This window comes from Castor canadensis, chromosome 13 (assembly GCF_047511655.1).
Source record: "Castor canadensis chromosome 13, mCasCan1.hap1v2, whole genome shotgun sequence".
Lineage (NCBI taxonomy): Eukaryota > Metazoa > Chordata > Mammalia > Rodentia > Castoridae > Castor > Castor canadensis.
In genome coordinates this window covers 62761186-62782139 of record NC_133398.1, presented here as the reverse complement: position 1 = coordinate 62782139, position 20954 = coordinate 62761186, and the positions used below count along the sequence as shown (strand labels likewise).

At 35.0% G+C, this 20954-nt stretch overlaps 1 protein-coding gene across 21 annotated transcripts in view; it reads right to left on the bottom strand.

Annotated features, from left to right (window-relative positions):
- Positions 1-20954, bottom strand: part of Ptprd (protein tyrosine phosphatase receptor type D) — a 1026094-nt gene that overhangs the window by 313467 nt on the left and 691673 nt on the right. For all 21 annotated transcript variants that reach the window (XM_074051871.1, XM_074051878.1, XM_074051881.1 and 18 more), the window contains one exon: positions 2324-2469. In XM_074051871.1, coding sequence (XP_073907972.1) covers positions 2324-2469 — 146 coding nt within the window. The remainder of the gene's footprint in view (positions 1-2323; positions 2470-20954) is intronic.

Below are 20954 nucleotides of genomic sequence, written 5' to 3'. Positions count from 1 at the left end.
AAAAAGGAGCACTCATCCTAGAATAAATGTGAACCAAACCCAAATCCACTTTCTTTTTTCTTTTTTTTAATACCATAAGTATTCCTGATGTTATAGCACTCATTGTACCTTTTATTATATGTAAACCTAACCCTTGTCTAGGGTATGTACTCTCTATCTTTCATTTGCTTTGTTTTACTAACAAACTTTCTTGGTCTCTACCTCAATTTGCCCTAAAGTTCTTTTGTGTGTGTGTGCGTGTGTGTGACAATGACCAAGGGCCAGGGAGAGGCCCTCTTCCTTGAGCCCCACTGGTTCCAATAACAGTTTAATGTAGACAAAGACATTACACTAATTTATTATTCAATGTCATTGTATGATTACACATTTAAACTGTTTCCTACACTGAGAACTATCTTCTTACAATGAACAAACAATATACCAGATATTACAAGCTGGTATTGTAATTTCTAATCTGATTGCCTATTTACTATGCAGTATTGACTGAATGCTTCTTGCACCAGACACTGCATTTGGTGTTGATAGAAGAAGCAAAACAAAGTTTCTTCTAATAGTCTCATAAGCCTTAGTCATACAACTCCACTGTACACACTCACAGGTAAAAATACATTGTTATACATGTTTGTGATTTCAACTCGGGGCTTAATATTGTTTAATGTACGTGCTTTGTGTAAAAATAATTTTCTCTGGGTGTGTTTATATAACTCTTAGTAGGAATTATATACTAAGCAGAGCTTACACTTTGAAATGTTCACTATTGCAATTTTTTAAAAAAATTTTGTTAAGAATCCATTGTCAAGAACAAGCATGTTAAAGAGTATACTTCTCAAACAAAAAAAAAAATTACTTCATTTAAACTAAATAAGAAAATCACCCAGGCATGATATACATTCACACACACACACACACACACACACACACACACCATTTTGTTCATGGTATAGGTAATATTACCTAAAGATTTTTCAAGATATGCTATTTAGGTTTAAGTCTCTGTTAAGTATCTGATTTTTAAAGAAACAATGTAAAACTCATCACATGCAAATTTATAAAATTCATTATCTATGATAAAGTCCAGATTTCAAATTTCACCACTGTAAGTAATGAGATTCTTTAGGCATTTGAACTGTACAGTACTCTGTAACACTATGGGAAAAGGAATAAAATTTGTTCTAGATTTTATAACTGCTATATTTCTTTTAACTAGAAATTGCTTTTAATTTCCCAAATTGTGAATTTGGCCATGAAGTAGGGTATAAACTCAGGTAAAAAGGAAGTGGGTTTTTATAATTTTGAGTGACTTGAGAATCCCAGTATACCCCAAAAATCTAATTACTCTTCATGTCTTAAGTTGTAGGCATGATATTGTTTGCTTTATTTTATGCAATTTATCACCTATTTTTCTTCTCCAGAATAACCAATTTCTAAACTGTAAGCCTCCTCACAAACACCCAAAGAATGTCTAAACTATGTTTCATCATCCTTGATACAATGGGCTTTCTCAAATAAAGAACAATTTGTTCAATTGTTAAAGAACAGCTTCTGTGATATCAACCTGTTTACCCAGACAGGTTCCTGCTTCTTACATGGTAGCACTTTTCTCTAAGACACAGAATGAGCAACTTTCTCATTCTAGTTCACACTACCTATAATCACAGGTGTGAACTACAGTTGACATTTTCTGTTCAGTAGCCATTCTCCTTCTTCTTGGTAACAAAAATTTGAATGCTCTTCCAGGAAAAAACTACCCTTCCTGTAAGTCAGGGGATTGAATTGAACTGAACCCATTCTGAGAAAGAGAGGTAGGTTCTGACCCCACTCACTGTCTACACAGACTGTTTCAGGGATGACCATGTCACTCAATAAGAGCCAGCAGGATAGGAAGTTTCTGGGAAAGACAAATTTTTCACCCATACTCCAGAGGATGTGGGAGTTCCATCTGGCAATTGTAAGTGGAATCAGCCTGGGAATGAAGCTTACAGATTGATTCTTGAACACTGTTTTTTCTTTCTTTCTTTTATGGTCAGTGCTAAGGATTGAACCCAGGGCCCTGTCCAAGCTGGCAAGTGTTCCACAATTAAGCCATATCTAGGAGATACCCTAGAAAACTTTCTGGTCCCTGGTACAAGCAGACACAAAATCCATTCACTTAAACCCCCAAATTCTCTGTTTTAAAAAGTTATTTAGACCTAAAATTTCTACCCCATGCAACATAAAGAATGTCATATCTCCATGATTATGACACCTTATATCAGAGCAAAGAAGTAACATACAAACCAAGATGCATTCTTCCCCCAGAGAAACAGAACAATGGACCTAATACCTCAAATCTCTGATTGCTGACTTTCTTTCCTTTTTTGTTCCAGACAATTTTAGGTCTCGGGTCTCCTGTAGCTTGACAGATGAAAGACGCAACTCCGCCAGAGACTCCTGTCTGATCAACGGGAGTTCGTGTAAACCTTGGAGGTGCTGAAACAAAAACAAAGAAACATTCCAATTAGAGGAAAATTGAAATACAGACTATTACCCTACTGCTGCTGCTTTCCCACAGTCCACACCCTCATGCATGCATACAAGAATGTACTAGGATTAGAAAATTGGAAAAGCACCTTTTACTTTTGGGGGTAGTTCAAAGGGGAAGGAGGTAACTTTCTGGTCAAGTTATCTGTTAGTGCTTTTATTGCTGAAGTCTGTATTAAGGCAGAGATCCAATAACATCCGAAAAGCAACATCAAACATTAATTTTTATTACTAGTATAAAAAAATCCAATTTGTCCTCTGTAACAAAATGAGCTCATCAATCAAAGTGAGTAGAATTTTAGCTCTTTGCTTTGATGCCACTATCAGGACACTGCCAGAAAGCAGCATTGCCACTGCTAAGCTATTAAAATTAGTGACATTTAAGGGAAATTCTAGGAAATTTTAAAGAGACAAGAAATATAGCCCTGAATGAAAAGGTTTGGCAAGAAACAGACATAGGAAAAAAATGGTAAAGTGACTGTCTAACCCAGATATCATGGACTACAGAACTTGGAACTGAACTCCACAATTTGCAAAGGATGAAATGAATCAAGTGGAAGTCTCCAAAGTCAGAGCAAAAAAAAAAAAAAAGATTAATTTAAATAAAGATGTAGACTGAGATGACTATGATTGAAAGACTAGAAGGTAGAAACTGTTTCAAAGTCCTCTATCTGTTTTAAATATTCCTAATACTCATTTCCATATCCCCTTAAAAACTTATTTTCTAATTTGTATTTCAAAATCTCTCAAAGAGAAATGATGTAAAATGCAGATGAATATTTATACACAAATATATTCATCATGTCATTTATTCAGCAAAAGATTATAAGTAGCCTAAATTCTAACTAATATATGAACTGATATTGAAATAAAGTATGACACAATGATGGGACAGTAAACAAGTTGTAAACTGTTTTATTTATGAACTCTTTACCACATGACATGCAAAATACTTATGATCCAATGATAAATCACCAAAACATAGTACAGAATAATATCTAAGGGATATCTGACAGCAAAGAAAAATGCACACATAAAATTAGACAAAATGGTTGGCCAAGTGATATTTTACTTATTTTTCTTCTTTACATCTACCTTCCACACTTGACTTTTTATAATTTAGAACTGGAAATTTTTTTAAACTGAAAAATATTTCACTTTATTTTCTATTTTTGATCCCTGTTGCAGACTTTTCTCTTTTGCACTGCTGGTTTTTATTGATATGTCATTGAAAATGGTTCTAAGTAATTATAGCTAACATTTATTTTGAAAACAATTCTTAGACTCTAAGAGGAAAGAAAAGAATGCCAACATTCATCCCTGCTGGCTTATCACCACTACTTTCCCTACATTGTTTCATGTTTCCCATGTGATGCTCTTTTGCCTTAATGAAGGGTTCCAATTCCCAGTTTGATTTTGTTGCAGTCAAGAAAACCAAATTCCCATTTCAGTGCCACTACTGTTTTGCTTTTAGATCAATACATAAATAGATGTAGGTGGCATAGCTAAATGACCTAAGTTTATTATTTCTTTGCTGTAAAAACATGACATATGAAATAAATTATTTTGAAGAAATCTTAACAAAATCATTTATATTAATCAGTAATATATGATTTCCACGAAGAGGAAAGTTTACAAAAAGAGAGAAAGACAAGAGCATCTTTGCAAAATTCATCCTGGGAAATAAGTCTCTACTTCGTCAGCAAATTCAACTTGTTGGAAACACAGGGACCTGGGGCCTGTTTATGTTCAGAAAGATTAGGAAAGAAAATGGGTGTTAACAGCTCTGGGTAGCAATACAAACTAGATGATTACCAAAGCTGTGGGAAGTACTTAAGATGATTTGAAATTGGCTAACAATGAGAAAAATAAAAAACGCTGTATATTGTTGTCACTTTTCTGGAAACAAAGGATATTATAAGTTTGTATATTTCTCTTTCTGCTGTTGCAAACAATGCAAATTGATAATTACCACTCACTTGTCAGTATCTAATATAGAAATTATAATTATGCAATTAAATTCAAAGGGAATTTCCTCAAAAAAATTGCATTGTATTGCCACAATAAATGTTACAACACTGTCATTTTTAGGTACATTCCTTCTCCTGTCCATATTTCAAAAATTGTCAATTCTTAATGAAAATCAACTTTAACAATGCAGAACTCGTTTAAGTTCTGTCTTGAAATTTCTTGCAAGAATGTGTGAAGGGAGTGAAGAGAAGTTGTGTGAAATGATTGTGTACTAATCAGAAACTGTATGAACCTAGAGGTAGAGTGCCATTTTCCCAGCACTGAAATTTTTATTTAAGGGATAGTAGTCTATTTGTCATCCCAAAGAATGAAAGAAAGATGGAAATTCTTACAATCTGCCAAAAGGCTGTGGCTACTTGAGCAACTGTTTTCCATGTCCCATTCTCATGTAAGGGTCTGAATTAGAAAGTTCACCTGAAAGTAGGTAGTAGGTGAGAACAAAAAAAAGGAGTTAAATGACTGTTACATCTAAAAATCTTATTTCTAAATGGAGAGCATGGGAGACAAGCATTCATATATTCAGAGAAGGGGATAAATAATCTATCTTCAAGGTATGTTTCTCCTTTAGCTTCCTTTTCTGGTCATGTATGCAAGTTTTGGTGCTAATAATGACAAGGATGAGAATCTGTCAAACAAAGACATGACTACTGGATGCTATTGTAAGGACTGGATTTCTAAGACTATGTCATATAACAGAATGAACCTAGTGAACAGTGGATCTATTTCAGGATCTGAGACTTTTTCTAAATCCTACAAACTACCACTGAGGTCACTGTATTAACTTGTATTCAAAAAAAATTGTGAAAAGGGTCCTTAAAAGAGGGATGGCATTTCAGGTGATTATTCACAAAACTGCTCAATGGAAGACATTGAGCCTTATAGACAAGAATATCGTGACTTTCTTATAAGATCTTATATTCTACATTTTCCTACAAAATCCAAACCACATAAAGGATAAATGTTATCATTCTACGATAGAAAGCAAAATTCTAGATGAAATAGTAAAATCCTTTCAGTAAGCATGTGTGTTGCATAAATAATAATTTTATCTGGTCAAATTCTCAGACTGATGCTGTCAGTGCTAGGCAGCTGGCCAAAGGAAAGATATGAAATAGGAGTAGGAGGAGGAAATAACCTCAGCAAATGCTGGAGGCAAGTAAAGCTCTGTATTCCCAAAGCACCCACTTTCCCTTCCACCTCAATTTAATAAAAGGAAGTAGATGAGTCCTCTTCCTTTTCAGGTCATAGACACTGCCCAAATTTATCATGCTTTACAGAAGAAAAGAATGGGGAAAGAATCCAAGAAAGGCATAAAACAAAGACCTTTATAATAAAGGCACAAAATACAACAACCTCTGATCTGAATGAAAATCCTCATTTTTAATCCATGAGATATAACCATCAATGTTACAGCTGGTCTAAGTAAAAAAGAAGAAGAAGAAGAAGAAGAAGAAGGAGGAGGAGGAGGAGGAGGACGAGGAGGACGAGGAGGAAGAAAAAGAGGAGGAGGAGCAGGAGGAAGAGGACGAGGAAGAAGAAGAAGAGGAGGAGGAGGAAGAGGAGGAGGAGGAGTAAAGATGAGGACAAGGGTATTAGTTTTCAGTCACCAGCATTTAGAGAGGTATCTTTCCATGAATGTTGCAGCTAACTGCCATGGCTATCCACCTGCACTGTGCTTTGCAAAATGCATCTCTGCTCCAGCTGATTTTGACAAGTGAGAAGTATGATCTTTTATTAAACTAATGCCAGGAACTGCAGAGGTCAAACTACTGTTCGATCCAGAAAGTCTATTTTCTAAATGGAAAAATAGAGAAGCTAAACATGTATATGAGTCAGAACAGAGGCATGGCTGAAATTCTAGAATGTGTCCAATATGCTCACTGGCTGATTTCAAAGACTGTACATTCTCATGATGCATACACAGGACACATAGTAACTCCAGGAATACAGTAGATTATATGCTCTGTACATCTCAAGAGGATCAACAAGCTCTCAACTGATTTTTGCTTCTAAAATATTAGATTCTTCCTTAAAATAAAACCAATGCAAAGCCCATGCATGCTGTAATACTATTTTTGCTGTATCGGGTTTCTTATGACTAAACTCTGAAGACAAGGTGGTAAACCCAATGGGAACTTATGCTCATTAAACTTAGGGCAGGAAATCAACCAAAACTAGCAACCAGGCTTTGACCATACTTAGTGAAACTGCTACACTGAAGACAAAACTGTCTCTTTCATACAATACATTAAGTAGAGACAGACATCAGCTGGGCAAAATCACTGAAGAATACTTAGTATTATCCATGGAAGAACAGAAATTGTGAAAAATTCTTAAAGGCTAAGAACTCAGATTTGATTCGCCAACTGAGAATCACTTAAAGTAGAATAACTGAAAGGATCACATGCTATAGAGTGGAAAGAAGAAATGAGGGTGCCATTTGTTTAATTTAATTCTAATTAATAAGCTGCTTCTGTGGACATCAACAAAATATATTTCATAGGAACAAAACTAACAGCACGTAACTAATTGGTTTTGTTTCTTTTAGCTGATTATTATTTCCTTAAATAGCAAGCTTTAGATATTTGTCATAGCAATGTACTTAAAATCTTGAAAGGGAAAGGTTAATAATACTGTTAAAGGATAGTAAGGGAGAGGGCCAGGGAACATTCATAAGAATATGCAGGTGGTCCTGTCTTTAGGAATCTGATTCCTGTACAAATGTTGTCTGTAGAATTTATGAGGCCATCAGTGGAGCTCACCTGTGATCTTTCTCTGTAGGTGTCAGGATAAGGGCTCTGAAGGAACATGACCTTTGTGGTGGGTTGGGTGGAAAGTACAGAGCACAGGAGGTGGCTTAAGGGTGGTCTTAGGATAATGGCTGGTTTTCAGAGACAGCACATCTTATTGCCACTGACCTAAAAATTGAGAGTGGGCAATTTGTGTAGATGCTGGTTTTTCTGCTATACCTTAGCTTGATTTTTACTGGGTAGGAGTGTAGGGAAGTAAATGTGTCAGAGACAGTCATACAACTATGATGCACATGAACATATGATGGAAGAATGAGGTCCCCAAGGTGATGTATAATCATGAAGAAGGGCCAAAATCATAGTACAAATATATTCTGGGGTGGTTTCCATAGCAGATATACCATGAAAATTATACTTAGATATGGGGACACTTAACCTATCACATGGGATATGAACAGGGTCACCTCTGGATATCCATGGCCAGGATAGGTTTACAAAGTCAGACTATTTTTGAATCACTTATGGTATTACTTTTATAATGCAATTCCCTTAACAAACTTTTAATCTCAAAATTTGATTTAGGGGGCAGTATACTTCAGAATGAAATAAAGAAATAACTACTCTTTAGTGAGTTCCATGCACTAGGATAAATGCTTTATAGACCTTATACTCAATGCTTCCCAATAGTCATGCAAGCTATTATCCTAACGCTTATTTTATAGATCTTAGAAAGCCATAGAATAATAGAGATATTTTGGGTAGAAAAGAGAGAGGAAGGGTGAAAAGAAAGAAAGGCAAACTCCCTGAGTTGAAGAATGAATCATGAACTTTTGATCTAATTGTGAAGCCCTCGTATTTTCAAGTTACAAAGTTAGAATCTAGAAAGTTATAAAGACATCACACAGACAATATGGCATATATGAATTTATTGCACAGTTTGCAATTTATTTCATTATCTGAAATATATATGTAAGTGATTGTTTTCTAAAGGAACTGGTAAGTGTGTTGTGTTGTATTACAGCAATTATTGTGACTAAAAGAATGCTCACCTAGAATATACTGCTTAGGGAACTTTTGCTGAAGTTGCTCCATCTCAGGAGCCAACAGAAATCAGCGATAAATTAACTGATTATGATGCCTGGCCAAGAGACAAAAATCAATACCACAAAATTCACACACAAATCACCTGAGTTCCAAGTTCAGTAGAGTAGACTACTTAAACATTATTCTATGTATACCTTCAATTTGCTCACCAAGGAAAAAGACAAATTCTTCATTAAATTTCTTGACACCCTTCTTCAGACACCTCAGTGACATATTTCAGTGAATACATACACCATTAACTTTGTTTAGTCCTCAATTCTTTGACTCTTAAAGCATGGTCCCAATGTATAGTTTCTGCTTCTATACAACTGTCACTATTTAAGTTGACAAGGATTGGCATGTACACCAATATACAGGAAGAACAAAGTAAAGAGAGGAAAAAGGAAAGGAACACAGGAAAAGAAGATTTGCTTAATAAAATACACCTCCCACTTGAATTTTCCTCAACATTTGGTCATTATTTCTTTTTCTTTTTTTTTATTACTATTGTTGTACTAGGGGTACCTTGTGACACTTACCAAAGTTCTTACAATATGTCATAATTCAACATCTCCATCATTCTCCTTTATCCTCTTCTCTCCCTGTCCCTGGAACAGTTTCAACAGTTCTGTTTGAAAAACTGTCTTCCTACATCTCAAAACTGTTATGCTGAAAACACCCTATGTCATCTGCCTCCCATGATTTCACTTATTTTTCTGTCTGTGACACTCTCATTCCCCCAAATACCCAGTCTTTCAGACACAGCCTCATCTGACTTTTCTACCCCAAGACCAATCAATTAAAAGTCCCATTGATCTACCAATAGTATTTGCCAGCCTTCTCTTTTCATACTCAAAAACAATTGCCCAGATTCACTTTTTAAACTTGATAATCATCTGGGAGCCTTAAAAACAGTGCTTGGGCCCTACCCAAGATCAATTAAAATAGAAAATAGGCTGAGGGCAGAAGCAAGATAGATAATTTGTACATGGTTGCAAAGTACAGTTAGGACTGAGAATTATCGAATGATAGCAATGGTCACCCTCGCTTCAGATTTTTATCCCTCCAATCAATACTGCACATTATTGCATATCCTTCTTTTCCATTCTCATTTTTTCAGGTTTTTTTAAATGCATCTATAACTGCAGCTCTTTTCTAATCACAAAATAAGTAACAAAGTTAAGAGCTTAGTGTTGTAAAATAAAGCCAGAAATTTTGTTTGGCTTTTAAGATCTTTCTGAGTTGCTGCCAATCTATTTTCCCAAATATGTCTCCACTTTTGCCCATCAAGGACCTAAATTCTCTGCCTCCAGGCCTTGGTACTTATCGTTGCCTTGTACAAAATGCCACTTTTGAATTTACAGATTTTTACCTATTTTTCAATTGAAAATTTAATCCCTTGAAGCCTTTTCTGATGCTCCATCTGTATAAAATACACCATCCTTTTAACTCCCTTATCACACTTTCTGTATCACTTACATGTCACCATAGTCTATATTTCATTACTGTTATTTTATACACGTTTTCTCTTGCTCCCTAGTAATAGAGCCTTGAAAAAGATATTTGTGCCCTGATCATCCTGGAAGTCTCATAACTAGTAATCATACCTGGGATGTGCATGTTTAGCGTACATGGAAGCCTGATAAAGGCTCTCCAATAACCTGTCCCCTAATCCTTGGCTGTACATTCATGACTATTTAAAATGGATAACGACATTGTGAACCTATTGTGCATCTATTTCAGTTAAATTTGCTTACAGCTTGATAAGTTAGTGGTAAAATATACATTTTATATAACACCTATTGAAATTACAAAACACTGTGTGACAAAATGTGGGACTAACGAATCTATAGCAGGCTCTAAGCTGGCAAATCACAAATATGTGCCCCATTTGAACTTGAGTTCAGAAAAGGAATAATACAATGCAATTTATCTCATTTCTTTTTTAAATCATGTGACCTTATTAGTATCACAGAGCTCACCTCCTCTCTGCTGGTTTTGTGTCTTTAATTTTTAAATAAAAAGACTTTAGTTTTCTGATTGTATATAATTACAAATGAATAAGAAAACATAAATAAAAGAGGTAATTAAAATGTTCTAATGGTTTACTTGATGAGAAAGAAATTTTCTATGCCCATCTGACACAGAGTTTTTAATAGCTATAATGTTATTATTTTTAAATCTCCATTTTACTAAAAATATATTGTGAATATCTATATCATGATATATTTAATCCCAACAATTTCATGCTACACAGATATATTTTCACTTTACCTTAAAATGTTTATTTTAACAAACATTTCAGTTGTTCCTGATATTTTAGTATTATGAAAAAAAGCTTCACTAATTACTCTTATACTTATATCCTTGTACATGTATTTTATTCATTCCTAAATGTAAAATTCCATTATGTATAATGAATTCTCATATGTAAAATTACTGAATGAACAAAGGAATATTTTAAGGGTTTTGGCAAATTTTCACAGACTATGCTTTAAAAATAATACAAATATTTACAGCAACATAATATCAATGGTCCAATTACCTGGCCCACTGTTAATATCAAAAATTATCACTTTATCAAAGGCCAAATTTTCATCTCTTTTAAACAGGAGAAAGGGTAGGAGGAGCTTAAAGGGTGATTATTTTTGAAGAAGGTAGTGGATGACCTACCATTAAGAAAATACTCTTCAGTGGAGGGGTGAATTCAAGTATGATATATTTGATACATTGTATGAATCTTTGTAAATACTACAATGTACCCCCACCCAACACAACAAATTAAAAAAAAAGAAATGCTAAAGATTTTTTTAAAAAAAAGATACTTCCTCTGCAACTCCCTTTTTCCATTTCTTCTTGAGACAAAAGAAGGCAATACTTAGTGGCAAATTTGTAAAGGCCAATGACAGAGGAGGAAAAGAGTGGAGAAAAAAGTGTGTGATGAAAACTACTATAACAAGTCATTTTCAATTTAAAATTTTCAAGGCATTAGAGTCCATTTTAGTCTTCAAAATTATATTTCAAAAATCTTATAGAGATGAGTCTTCATATGAATTAGTTTACGTAGTTAAATACATTTCTAACTTTAATGTCTGGATTTTCTATCTTTAATGGTTTACCCAGGCCCTCTGTGTTTTATTTCACTCCAGCAACAATCCATTAAATCATTTGTGTGTGCATATAGTCTTATGTTTACAATTAATGTGTACAATAGATGCATTATACAAATTTCAAAAATGCTAATTATTAAAAGTTTACAAAACCCAATTTTATTCTTAATAGTTGTGATTTTCTGTTTTAACTGAATGGTGTTTATGGAACAGTCAGCAGAAATTCAGTTGAATTAACATTTACTAGGGGATTCCATAGGCCCAGAAATTCACAGATGTGTCACATTTAGATCCTCCCCTCTGTAAAAAAACATACTTTAGAAAACAGTAGATAGATCTTCCATGGGGGGGAAGAGAGGGCAGGAAATTTCAAGGACTGAATTATTTGTCTATTAGTATTAGAAATAAGAATAGTTTGGAAGTTATTTAGCATATGCAAATGCATAAAAAATACAATATATAATGATCTAGAATAAGTTCAGTATATCAGGAGTAGTTATCTGCTATTTATAGGCATAATGGTGGGCAAAAATGTAGTGCCTTAATTTCCTACATACACAATCAAGCTAATCATAAAACCTGCCCTAATAGGTTTGTAAAAGTTAAAGGAGATAATGTATACCAAACATTTACACAATGCCTGGCATACACTAAGCAACCAGTTAACACTGATCGAACATTAGACAGCTGGTCAACCTCTCAGCAACCCCACTCCTCCATCTCAAATGCCTGCATGGGACTTCCCTGTCAGTTGCTCCAATATCTCTGACGTCACTTAGAATTACTTCACATTCCAGAACAGCCCACAATACCAGATTCTGCTATTGACAGACATGGGCACCTGACACGTGTGCATATGACAATCACATGCTGGAGTTGAACACACTGGTCAGAGCAGCAAAGCCACAATGTATGTTCCAACATTTTGCTGCAATTTGTTTTATTTTAAGGCATATTCATACTTGGGTCATAAATATTTGTTTTATAGCAGTGAAAATTGCATGATCTCAGCACTATAACTTTTTTTCTTAACATATAGCTATGGGATATTATGACCAAAACAAACAATTCCTACTTCTGGTATTCCTTGGCAATAAAACTTCTCGGAACTACTGACATGCTTAGTAAGACCTGCCATCTGTTTTGGTGTAAGACACACACAGTAACCATAGGTTTAGTGACATAAATTTCTGGAAGGCATGTGAATCTTGAATCATGTGTCTTGAATCACTCAGACACAATTTGTGAAGCCACTCTTACCAATCCTTACACCAGAGTTACCCATTCTTAGATGAAAACATTCAGCAACACCATTTAGATGTTTGCTTATCATTTTCTACCTTAAGTCTCCAGGTTTGCTTACTATCTACGTATACATTCAAACTACCCTGTCCATGCATCCACTTTCATCCAATACAGACAGATAAAGGAACTAACACTGAAATAGGTGAAAAATCACACACAATCTCCCAGGCTCATTCATTACAGATGTAGGCAAATGGCATTTTTCTTCTTTCCTCTAAGTGGCAAAATACTTGCATGGCTATTATACACAAACATTGTATTTGACAAAAAAAAAAGAAGCAGCAGCTCTAGTGACCCTTTAGCATTTTTTATATAATTAGTTTTCAAAGCAGATTCATTTATATCATTCACTGCTAATTTACTCATTAATCAAAATTTATCACATCAGATGTGCTGATCATCATTAAAAATAATCATTTATTCTTCATTCTAACCTGCTGCTTATCATGTACCTGCAAATTGGATCACATAGGAAAGGTAATTGGCTTATTTGAAAAGGAACATAAATTGACAAGGGAAAAAAATAAAAACACTACCATCTTTCCAATTTTATGTTACTAAACTCCAGAATATCAATCCTGCTACTTTTCCTGTTCTCTTGTAAGACTCCTCCAACGTACTGTATCTTGTTATTTTTGAATTTTGTTTTATGAATTTTTAAGAGCATCTCAAGTGATCTGTGAACTCGATTTTCTTTAGACTCCAGCAGTAAACTAACTCTACAAAGAGAAGCAACTTCTGTCCATTTGTGAGCTGAAATGCTTTGATCTAATCTGAATTGTTATTACACTTTCTTCCAACCAAGGTAAGGTGTTACTATATTGGCAAAAGCTTGCATCACTTCCTCTAAGACCTGTATTCAGAAATAAAGTGGCCATAATTGTTCATCCATCAATTTCACACTTGTTAATCTAGCAATGTACATCCAGAAATGAAAGCAACTAAAAAGTCCCCAAATAGCTGTAATACACAAGGGGAGTGTGTGTGCACACATTTGAAGACTCATAAATCAGATTAAAAATGATGTTCAAATGTATTTGCTAGAGAAATTTAGAAGCATTATAAAAATCTTTGTTCATAAACAGAATAGCATCTTCATCGATTCATTTTTCGGCTATGTTACAGAAATGTTCTGTGTAGAAGAGAATATCATGGAAAATGAATTGCCTCCATTTTCATTGCAAAGTCTTTACTAAAAATAAAGTACATGTAAATATAGAATTTCCTCACAAAAGCCTATAGTTCATTTTATCTTCTAAATAAATTATATTATTACTTTCAAATATTACTAATGATTAGGCAGTTAAAATGTTTGTTTTAAAATATCTCCTTGGCACTCAATGTTTTATTTCTAAAGATAATGCCACTTGTTAATATTTATAAGGATACATAATGTATAAACAACAGAAAAGATAAAATGCAACCAAAAAAATAAAAGTTGACTTGCCAGTATTGTTTAAGAATGAAACAGTGATCTAAAAACTGTAAATATTTATACATATTTAAATGAATACCTTTAGAAATCATAATATTCTAAGTTTATAAGCTTATGTCATAGTTTTGTTCCAGGTAATACCTGGCATATTGTAAGCATTCAATATGTTTTAAAGAGAGTGTAATTATTTTGGTCATGTGGAAATTTTAGGTATTCATCTGTGTCCCTTCCAGATATTTCCCACTATATTTAGAGGTATATTTTTTCTTTTGAATTCATTTCTCTATAGAGTCAAAGCTCTAAGCCAAAAAAGTATTTGACAATGATTTGCAGCCTTCCAAATATTCTCCTTCAATATTAGGTAACCATTAGAACCAGTAACATTTTGACATTTTGTGGGATGTTACAAACTCTTAGTTTCTGATATACTCCCAACAGAACACTTGTAATAATCAATAGAGTGGGATTTATTCTACATATTAAATTCAACTTTTCTGAAGTAAATTCCAAGTTCTTTATAGCCAGAGAAGGATCTACATTTATACATGCAAGTTGGACATGACAAACATTGTTCTATGATGTCTCTTGCTAACCATGATTGATCTCTGCGTTTTTAACCAGTGGCACCGCCCACTAAAAAACTCTACTCAGCGAGCTATTTGGGGGTACAAAAGATGGAAAGCCTGACAACTGGTTCTATGCTGGGGCTATGAAGTCATGAAGAAGCAATGATAACACCAGATGATCACCAAGGGCCGTGGCCTAGCTCTGCACACACAGAAAACTAGAGTTGACATTAATTGGAGCCTGGCACAGAGACAGAAGCAAGGGTACAATTTCTTGGTTTGTAGATGAAAATAATCCTTTCAAGAACTTTAGTAAAATGAGTTCTAGATGAAACAGAGTATAAGACAACAATGTAACTGCTGTGCTTTTTTAAAAAAAAAAAATTACACCTGCATAAAATAGCCCTATCAGCATTTTCTGACAGTATGTTAAAACTGAGGAAGAAAATGTTTCATTCTTGCCTTTTGTCAATGTAAACACATACAGAAATTTAGAAAATCAACAAGAGAAAGGCCCCTTTTACTCCTCCTTTATTGAAATCTGTTTTTCTTTGCCCCATCCTCTGTTCCAATTTTCTGATGGGCATCAAGTTTCGTACATAAATATGTACCTCACCCGTCCTGGTAAGAGAACTAGGGTAAAACGTGCAACTACAGACACAAGGTAATGCTGCCCGAATATTCTGGAAATAACTTTTCAGTTGGATTAATTTTCAAATACCAAGTCCCTAATTTGTATCCCTGGGCAGTACTGACCCTGGTACCAGCTCATTTCAGTGCAGATTATGCATGCTTTCTCAGAGAAGCACATTATCTGAGCCCCAGGAACAAGGGAGCCTTCCAAAGCAGCACAGACAGTGAAGATCTTTATTTGCCAACTTTTTATCCCCCATTCTCTAATTTACAGATCAGGGTATTAAGTAAGAAAACAAAGGGTTTCCCCACACAGAAATAACCTTTGTGGAAAACCTGCAAACGAGATTTTAATTACACTATTTACCAATATAGAAAGCACATCAAATAAATGGAAACATTTCTTGCTGTGGTTTTCTTTCATTTTTTCCCCTTTATTTAACTGTTGCAGGCAACATTATAGCAATTTAAGCTGGTTTTGTGACAAATTATTAGGACATTTATTTCAGAAGGAAAATCAACCAATAATTACTGCCATAGCACATGGGTATTGTTCACAGCATAAACAGAAGCTGGGGATGACAGCTGATGGCCCAGCCCCCTGCTATCCTCAGAACACATTTGCAGAATCCCAAGGCCTCCTGCCAGACTCAGGCACACTGCAGCCACCCTTTACATCCAACAGGGCACTGACCACATTTACGACTTCCTGCCAGGTTGGCCCTAGTTTTAGATGCTAAAAATACTGTTTTAAATATCAAGGATCCCAACAGCACAGTAACACTGTCCTTTCTACACCACTCTAAAATACCAACGTGGAACCCACACATTTTCAGTTTTTCACACAATACCCTAAGAGTTTTTGTTAGTATCCACAGGTCATTATGAAAGGAAGAAAATGCTTTCTTGTATACGAGTAACAGGAGCAGGTATAAAATTATGCTAGGCCACAGAGGTGAAGATTCTGCATGAACTTAACCTTCCAGAATTAGAAAAGTGGTATATTGGTTAATTTACGATCAGTTTTCATTTGGTACCAAATGAAGGTTAGGTACCAACTGAAGGTTTTGGGTCTCCAAAAGCAAGGGATGTACATTACTTCTTTCTCCATGTCTTTACAAAACCTAGTCACGGACACTAATTTAATGAAAGAAAATGTTGCTTTTAAAAGCTTGCTGTAGCACCTTTATCAAATTTTACTGTGCTAAATTTTTGTTAATCTAGAAAGAGAATAGGCTGCTTTTTGAGGGAGACCTATAAACGCTGCAAACAATCTCTTTTCAGTGCTGCTACGTCCAAGGGAAATAGACAACAGAGGAAATCTAAAGGGATGTGCTGCAATTAATAAGTGAGTATCTATCTGTTACTCCAATTCACCAAAAAAAAAAAATGGTGTCTGAGCTTGTCAGAGCATCTAAGTCAAAATAAACTCTAGATAAAGATAAAACCAGTATTTAGAATGAAAAGCAAAGAAGTTAGAACAGATGCCTAAAGGGTTGGATGAATTTAAAGACATTTAGGAATGTACTCATTTTTTAAAGGTTTAATATAAAATCTTTGCCATTCTTCACTACATAGCCAAAATACTAAGTCAAACTACTCCCATATGCACTGAACTGTTACACATGCTTTCCTGGCAGGCAGTTCATTTGCCTTAAGGATTCCCTATCTGCTCGGTAGTGTGCCTTTGTCCTTTTCTGTGGTGGAGTGGGGCCTTGCCTGAGAAAATCACAGCACTGTGCAGGGCCAGTACGACTGCACATTCATGATCTACAGCCTCAACTGCGCCCCTGTATCACCTATCAATCAACCTCCCACCCATCACCAGTCCTCAGCAGTCTGACCTGCACCAACCTGTCACTTCCAAGAGATCTATGCTTCTATTCCTGGATAAATAATATCATCCAGCCTGAACTTCATGGGAGCCATGTCCTGCTCACCAGAAAAATTTCTAACTCAGAAATCCTTCTCTTCTTTAGTTTGTTCTGTTGAGGACCAACTATATCACTAGTGTGCTTCATCTATCCCCTCACCATCCTCTAGGGACCTTACAGCAACTGCTCCAAGTGTGTACGAAGTCAACATAGGACTGTGTCGCACTCTTATAGGTCTTCCCCTTAGACCTGGGTCTCAACTCACATCTGGGTCAGATGATACTTTCGGGTTGGGCCTGCCTCTGTGATATTCCTCACGAAGAAGCTATCCAGCCTAGTGAGTAAAGTGCTCTGTGCTCTCACTGTCTGAAACCATGCAGAAGGTTTTACACACAGGATGTTCCACATGTGGAATGTCTCTAAAGCACATAGCTAATCCACAAACGCAAACTCTTTCTTTCCCCTATCTCTTTGGAAGATTTAATTTATAGCTATGAGCAGAACACATACCTTACTGGCAAAAAGACTGATGCTCCTTGTTTGAGGCAGAATTTATTGAAATTTAGAGGTTAAAATAGCAACATTTCAACAAGATTTGCTTTAGAATTTAGAGTGACCGTTTATCCCCAGTGATTAAAAATCATTTTCCAGAAGTATGTTTTACTAACAAGATACTGAATGTTTGAACTTTGTTTTAAACAATAATATGACTAGAAAGTGTTCATATAAAAACATAAAGGAGGTTAAGCTTTGAAAAACTCACTGGTAAATGAAAACTATATTTCACACACCACCACTGGCATATACACACACTCTTTTACAATCTTTGCATTTCTTATACTATCTGGAGTATGACACACAGGACAGTTCTCAACTCTGTAAAACTTTTCCTCTTCTCTAATTTATTTTACATTACTGAATATTCTGCAATATTTGCTGATTTCTTGATTTTTTACTCTTTATTTCTGGTCTTCTCAAGTTCACCCCATCTGTTTCTCAGACAGTAACATGCGATGAAAATGCAGATGCAATCAAGCCATGACCCTGCCAAATAATGCTCAATGGCTCCTAATTATTGATTACTTAGTATAGAACGGGAAGCTCAACTGAAAAAAATTAAGTCAAGCAGATAAGACTTTGTAAATTAGATCAATGATCTACCTGGTATGACCACAAACCTCAGTACTCACAATCCTTTCTTTGAAATACTATAATTTTGTAACACTATATTTAAAAACACTATGCACACCCACCTACAAGAGAATCACCTTGTCATACTGGCCTGTTCAACTTCTGTGTAAAACTGTAATAGCATGGAAGAGATTTAACTCTCAACTGACTTAGCACCACTCACGCTTCCCTTCACAGGCAGTGATGTTAAGTGGGGATACAGGCAATTTTGTGGAATCCAGCTAGGGAACTTGACTTAAGACACATTTATATTAATTTAGTAAGATATATCAAGGTTGTTCACAATCAAACTACTGCTGGTCATCTGTTACAGAAATGATTTCTAAGGCTTCTCCTATCATGTACTTTGACATTTTCTGGTTCCTAAGGGAGGATATAAATGACAACCTAGGTGAAGCAGGTCATATATTCTAAGAATATTATAGTCTGTCAAGGTACAAGATAACCAGAATCCCCTGGAATAACTTAGCTATATTTGAAGAAATTATCAAAAAACCCATAAGAAGTCAACCTTAGAAGTTGACTAGGATTAGCTGAACTATTAATTAAAAAAAAAACCCTTCCATCAATATAATTATAGGGAAGGCCCAACTATTTTTCTATTGTGCATATGGAAAAATAATGTTACAAAATTATCATGTCAAAAAGAATAGCAAGATTATAACTAAAAAACATAAAAGGAAAACATTTTCAGAATTGTGACAGGAAGTTAATATAATGTTATGCATTTTGATAAATTTTTATGAGTTTGTCGACTTTTTAAATATTTATTTTCTTGTTCTAAATGACTATTGCCTTACTAAATTGTACATTCATAGATTTAAGCTTATTTTTAAAGAGTATCTGCCAAGTTGTATAAACACAGGGCTTCCAACTCTGCACTCATTTTTGATCTTGTCCTCAAAATGACCTGTATCCCATCAAGCTCAAGCCTCAACACAGACAGCCTCCTTCAGAGCCACTACAGCACAAAAACGCCTTTCTTACTGAGCTTTACTTCTCCTGCAGAAATGAGCATCTGGGAATTTTTTATAAGATATGTATGCAATATACAATTTTATAAGATATTGTATAAAATACCCTGTCTTTAAATGAGCTGACTTATTACCATGGTCATATAAATTTACAAATTCCATTCCAAATTATTTTTATGTGTTTGGTACTCCCTTGAAATATTTAATAACAAATTCTCAGTCTTGACAAGGGCAGAACAGGCTCTGCCTGGAAGCAAGGCAGGGTGGCAGGGGGGAAAAATGGCCCAAACAATGTATGCACATGTGAATAAATGAATTAAATTTTTTTTTAAAAAATCTCAGTCTTTTTCTAAGTTTAACATACTTATTTCTCCTTAGCCAAAAATCTTAGCTACAAAATATTATTTTTTAGTTAGATATGTATAAGGAATATATTTTCTTTTATCTCTCGTCTAAATGTTTGAAGGATAAACCGCAAGGGCTAAGTGTAGTGGTACATACCAGTAATATCAGCTATTCAGGTGGTAAAGAACATTGGGAAGATTCAAGGCCATCTCAGGCAAAACATTAGCAAGACCCTATCTTAACAGTCAAGCTGGACATGGTGACCCACATCTTTAATCCCAGCTACATGGGAGGCACAGATACAATGAAGGCAATCCAAGGCCAGCCACTGGCAAAAACTACGAGACCCTACCTGAAAAATAAACTAAAGCAAAAGAGCCAAGGGCATTGCTCAAGGGGTAGAGCACTGCCCAGCAAGCACAAGGCCCTGAGTTCAAATCCCAATATTGCCCCCACCATATATATTGAATACTAGCATGTTTGCCTAACTACAATGTAAGTGAACACCCATAAATAATAGAGCTTATAAGAAATAAATAAATCTCTATAAAGGACTGATATTATTCTTAGGCCTATTATTATGTACACTTATATATGTATAACAATATACTTTTTTAATCCTTACTGTCATTGCAAGGTATCTATAGTTGGTAAAGCTACAGGTTCTGTATGAAAAGTAGTGTGTATGCCCTCAAAATGACTCACACAAAAAAAGGTACTCAAAAAATTCCAAGACAACAAAAATAAATAATATGAGAAGACACAAAAACAAATAAATGAACTCATAGGATCCCTAAATAAACAACAAAGTGAAACAGAGAAAAACCATAAATAGAGAGATAAATGAACTGAGGATGAAAATTGACAATATTAAAGAGGAAGGGACCCATGATATGGAAAACCTCAGAAAAAAGAGTGAAACAGAAATACAAAACACAATGGAAGGCCACTCCAGCAGACTAGAACAAGAGGAAGTCAGAATCTCAGAACTTGAAGATAAAATGGAAATTAAAGGAAAAACTGAAGAGCTATTACTCAAACAACTCAAGACCTGTGAAAGGAATATGCAAGAACTCACCAACTTCATCAAAAGACCAAACCTGAGAATCATGGGCATTGAAGAAAGAAAAGAAGTGC